We start from the raw sequence: 5,717 nt of genomic DNA, 5'->3' as shown, positions 1-5,717 counted from the left end.
CATAAAATTGCAGAATCATGTGATTTAGCAAATTGAAATTTGGTTTTCAATTAAAACTCTGAAAATTTTTCGATACTAAACTAAGAAAGTGATTAAGTGATTTTCCAAAGAATGCACAAAAGGTTTAGTGAAAAATTATTATTGTCCTGTCCTTTATTTTCTGAGTCTTCATTTTCCAAAATAAGATGTGTTATGGGAACAAAGGGTTAAAGTTTTAAAATTTATCAATGTCACCTTCAGACTCGGGTCATAACTTCTAGGCTTGGTGTGGGGTGTTACAAACGATCACGCTAGGCATCCTTCATTTGTTCTTTTAATAATAGAGAGAGATTAGGTTGGTTTCATAACTAGCTCTCCCAATAAAGTTCCATCATCGGACATGGTCACCTTAGCTCGAACGGACAAGAAGGCCGCCACAGTCTTTCTGTTCAAAGCATCTGCCACAACGTTTGCTTTTCCAGGTTGATACTCAATGATCAAATCATAGTCCTTTAATAGTTCTAGCCATCTTCTTTGGCATAGATTCAAATACTTCTAAGTAGTCAAGTATTTCATACTTTTGTAATAAAAATATATATGGCATCTTTCCCCATAAAAACAATTCCTCCAGAGTTTCAGTGCTAAGGCCACGGCTACTAATTCCAAATCATGCATAGGGTAATTATTTTCATCAGGTTTCAGTTGGCATGATGCATAAGCTATGACCCTTCCTTTTTGCATAAGGACACATCTTAACCAATTCAAAGAGGCATCAGTATAAATTGTGTACTCAACACCAGGCTCTGGTTGTGCTAACAACTAAGCTTCAGTCAGGACCGCTTTCAACTCCTCGAAGCTCTACTAACATTTATCACTCCATACAAACTTTTCTTTCTCAACAAATTGGTGAGAGGCGATGCTATAATCAATAAACCCTTCACAAATCTCTTGTAGTATTAAGCCAACCCTAGGAAGCTAGAGACTTCAAAAACATTCTTGGGTGAGTTCCATTCTAGAACTGTCTTTACCTTAATAGGGTCTACCATAATACCATTCGGCGAGATAACATGTCCTAAGAATTACAACTCTTTCAGCCAGAACTCAAACTTGCTGAACTTTGCATATAACTAATGTTCATGCAAGGTACTCAACACAATTCTTATCTTCTTTCCATGATCCCCTTCATTTATAGAATAAACCAGTATATCATCAATGAAGACTACAAGAAATTGGTCCAAGTAAGGCTAGAATACTCTATTCATTAGGGCCATGAATATTGCTGGCACATTCGTCAACTGTTGGCCATTGACTGTGAACCACTTTCCCAATTATTCACTCTATTTCAACTACACCATGTGTGAATAACTCGGTTATAATAAAAGGTTCTTGCCATCGAGACCAAAGCTTTCCTGGGAATAATTTTAACACGGAGTTATAAAGTAATACTTTTTGTCCTATCGAGAAATGCTTCTAAGATATTTTCTTGTCATGGAACAATTTTGTCTTGTCTTTATAAATACGAGCATTCTCATAGGCATCATTACGAATTTGCTCTAATTCTTAGATGTCTAATTTCCTTGCCCTCCCCGCGGGTTCTAATTCCATGTTACATTGTCGTACAACCCAGTAAGTCTTATGTTCCAATTCTACCGGAAGATGGCAAGCGTTGCCAAAGACAAGCCGATATAGGTCATACCAATTGGTCCCTTATACACTGTCTGATAAGCCCAAAGTGCGTCATTTAGCCAAAGACTCCAATCCAATGGTTAGGTTGAATTGTTTTCTCCAAAATAATCTTGATTTCTCTATTCGAGACTTCTGCTTGGCCGTTCGTTTAGGGATGGTAGGTCGTCGCTATACAGTGGTGAACTCCACATTTTTTCATGAGTGCCTCCATGACTTTATTGCAAAAATGGGTTCCATGATCGCTAATCAAGGCTCGATGTGTGCCAAACCTAGAAAAAATAGTTCGTTTTAGAAACTCCACGACAGTTTTCGCATTATCATTGCGAGTAGGTTTTGCTTCTATCCACTTAGAAACATAGTCTACCGCAAGAATTATATATTTTCTAAATGAGGAAATAAATAGACCCATGAAGTCAATGCCCCACACATAAAAAATCTCACATACATGAATCGGGGATAGGGGCATTTGATTTCGTTTAGTTATGTTACCTACATGTTGGCATTTATCGCAAGACTTACAAAAATTATATGTGTCTCGAAAAATTGTGGGCCAGTATAGCCCACACTCCAATACCTTATGAGCAGTCCATTTAGGGCCAAAGTGACCTCCACAAGCTTCTGTAGGATAGAAGCTACCTCGGTTTCTAGAACACACAGTCTTATTATCTGGTCTGAATAGTGTTTCCACAAGTATGGGTCATCCCAAATGTAATATCGAGCCTCCCGTCTAAGCTTGTCCTTCACGAAACATGCTAACCTAGTGGGCAATGAACCAGTGGCTAGGAGATTTACCATATCCACATACCATGGGAAATGTGCCTCGGTCAAAAATAGGCTTTCATCAAGGAACTCATCCTTTATAGGAATGTCATTATAAGGTGTTTCTAACCTACTCAAGTAGTCAGCCACCAAGTTTTCGCATCCCTTTTTGTCTCGAATCTCGATGTCAAATTCTTGGAGCAATAAAATCCATCTAATGAGCCTTGGTTTCACTTCCTTCTTTGCGATCAAGTACCTAAAAGCTACATGGTCAGAAAAACTAATCACTTTAGATCCTAATAAATAAGACCAAAATTTATCCAAAGAAAATACAATAGCTAAGAGTTCTTTTTCCGTGGTGGTGTAGTTTCTTTGTGTAGCATCTAGGGTTTTTGAGGCATAACAAATGAAATGGGGCTCTTTGTCTATCTTTTGCCCTAACACGGCCCCCACACTGCGCTTGCTTGCATCGTACATAATTTCAAAGGGGTGGTTCCAATCTGGTGTTTGTACTATAGGAGCGGAAACCAACTTCTGTTTGAGCCTGTAAAAAAGCCACCTTACATTTTAGGCTGAACTCAAATTTCTTATCTTTCTGCAATAATTCGCATAGTGGTTCAACTACTTTTCAGAAGTTCTTTATAAAGTGCCTGTAAAACCAAGCATGGCCAAGGAAAAAACGTATTTCCCTTACAGTAGAGGCATATGACAAATAATTTATAATGTCAGTTTTGGCCTTATGGACCTCAATTCCCTTTGCTGAAACTATATGTCATAGAATCAAACCTTTGTCTACCATAACATGACACTTTTCATAATTCAAAACAAGATCAAATTCTATGCACCTACTTAAAAATATCGTGAGGTTTTTAAAGCATTCATCAAAATAGTTCCCCGAAAAAGTAAAATCATCCATAAAAAATTCGATAATATTTTCAACATATTCAAAAAATATACTTATCATGCATCTCTAGAAGGTGGCCGGTGCATTACAAAGTCTGAATGGCATCCTTCTGTATGCAAATGTGTCGAACGGGCATGTAAAGGTAGTCTTTTCTTGCTACTCCAGTGTAACTGGGATTTGGAAGAAACCTGAGTATCCATCAAGACAACAAAAGTGAGTTTTACCAGCTAAACGTTCAAGCATTTGATCTATAAAACGAAGATGGGAAATGGTTTTTTCTAGTATAAGAGTTCAACTTCCTGTAATCCATGTAGACACGCCACCCATTTTGCACTCGGGTTGGTACCGAGTCACCCTCAGCATTTTTCTTTACTGTCACGCCCATTTTCTTGGGCACGACTTGCACCGGACTTACCCATCTGCTGTTTAAAATGTGGTAGATTATGTTAGTATCCAGCATATTGATTATTTCTTTTTTTTACCACTTCCATCATATTTGGGTTCAACCGTCTTTATGCCTCTCGCTTTGGTTTCGTGTTTTCCTCCAAGTAGATCTTGTGTGTGCTTGTCAAAGGGCTTATCCCTTTTAAGTCGGCAATGGTCCGACCAATCGCCTCCTTATGGTTTTTTAGTACCTGTATCAAACTTTCCTCTTCGAGCTTAGAGAGTCTATTAGAGACTATGATCAGTAGGGTATTATCCTTCCCAAAAAAATGCATATTTAAGATGCTCGGGAAGCGGTTTCAATTTCAACTCTGGAGCCTACACAACAGAAGGTAAAATTTTAGTGTTCTTTGGAGACAATAATTTATTACCAGATTCAAAATCATCAAATATCATTTCAGGTTTATTTTCATAAGTAGACTCATAAGTTTCTTCTACTAATGAGCCAATTATGTTGACACGGTTTTTGTTCAAGATTTCACTTGGGTGACTAATAGCGTCGTAAACATTAAACTTCAAGATCTCCCCGTCAAATCCCATCGTGAGAGTTTCACCACGCACGCCAATCTTAGTACTAGCGGTACTAAAGAAAGGTCAGCCCAGGAAGATGTTCGAAGATCCAGGAGTGTTATCATCTTCTATTTTATCACATAAAAGTCTACAGGAAAGATAAGCCCATTGACTTTCACTAATACATTGTTAAGGACTCCTTCAGGATACACAATAGACCTGCCTACTAATTAAATGATAACACCTATTTTTGTCAAAAAACCTACATTAAGTGATTCATAAATAAAAAAAGACATTACATTTATGGAGGCCCCTAAATCACACATAGTTGTTTTAATTCCTAAGTGGCCTATTTTGCATGGTATTGTGAAAATGCCCCTATCTTTGCATTTCGCTGGCATCTTCCGCTGTAACACTGCGGATACATTCTCACCAATCCTTACCCTTTCATTACTAGTTAATTTTCGCTTGTTAGTGCAGAGCTCTTTAAGGAACTTGGCATATCATGGAATTTTTTTGATGGCATCCAACAGTCGTATGTTGATCTCGACATTTCTGAATGTTTTGAGGATCTCCTTGTCCTCTTTACCTTTCCGACATTGGTTCAATCATCCTGGAAATAGAGGTTGAATTTTAGGCAATGGAGGTTTCGTTCGGACCTGTTCATCGTTCTCCTGCTTCTCTTGGGAGAAATCTTAGCCAAGATTTCTACCAGGAATTGGTTCCAGTTTTCTTCCACTTGACAATGTCACTACATTTGTGTTTTGTCTCGGGTTCGGTTCTGTTTGTGACGGCAGCTTCCCTTAAGAGTTCATTTTCTCAATTGATGTGATCAACTCTCTTATAGATGCCTCAGTTTTCTATTGAAAATCAAGCATGTTAGCTACTAACTTATTGACCATGGTTTCTAGAGATGTACCTAAATCTCGCAGCTGTTATGGAAACCGATTTTGGTGTGGCTGGTTATTCTGTGGGTTGGCCCCATAACTCAAGTTAGGATGGTCTTTCCATCTTGGGTTATAAGCATTAGAGTAGGGGTCATATCATCTTTATGGTGGCCCAGGAAAGTTCCCCATAGCATCCAAATGGGTCATAGTATCATCATACAAACTAGGACATGCATCACTTGTATGTTCAGGTGTAGCACATATTCTGCATAGTCAGGTTGGTTTTGCTTTTTTCTGCTACAAGAGAATTCACAATATTAGTAAGTCTATCAACTTTATCTCCTAAGGTTGAATTACTTAGCTGGTGAACCCTTCTAGTGGGCTCAAGATTGACTCGGAATTATTGAGTATTTGCAGCCATCGTGGATACCAAGTCCCTTGCTTGTTGGGGAGTCATGTTGACCAATGCTCCTCCACTGGCAGCGTCTACCATATTCATATCTATGGGTTTCAAGCCTTCATAAAAGTATTGGAGTAGAGACTGTTCT

The 5,717-nt window shown here is 38.4% G+C and overlaps 1 protein-coding gene across 1 annotated transcript; it reads right to left on the bottom strand.

Annotated features, from left to right (window-relative positions):
• Window positions 1-330: 330 nt before the first annotated feature.
• Window positions 331-4,312, bottom strand: LOC128033825 (uncharacterized). Its single transcript, XM_052622036.1, has 3 exons — window positions 4,144-4,312; window positions 2,240-2,720; window positions 331-508 (listed from the first exon to the last, which is right to left on the bottom strand). The coding sequence occupies exons 1-3, from the start codon at window positions 4,310-4,312 to the stop codon at window positions 331-333; spliced, it is 828 nt and encodes a 275-aa protein (XP_052477996.1).
• Window positions 4,313-5,717: the final 1,405 nt, after the last annotated feature.

This window comes from Gossypium raimondii, chromosome 2 (genome assembly GCF_025698545.1).
Source record: "Gossypium raimondii isolate GPD5lz chromosome 2, ASM2569854v1, whole genome shotgun sequence".
NCBI classification, from domain to species: Eukaryota; Viridiplantae; Streptophyta; class Magnoliopsida; order Malvales; family Malvaceae; genus Gossypium; species Gossypium raimondii.
The sequence above is the reverse complement of the archived record's forward strand: the minus strand, read 5'-3'. Positions and strand labels throughout refer to the sequence as shown.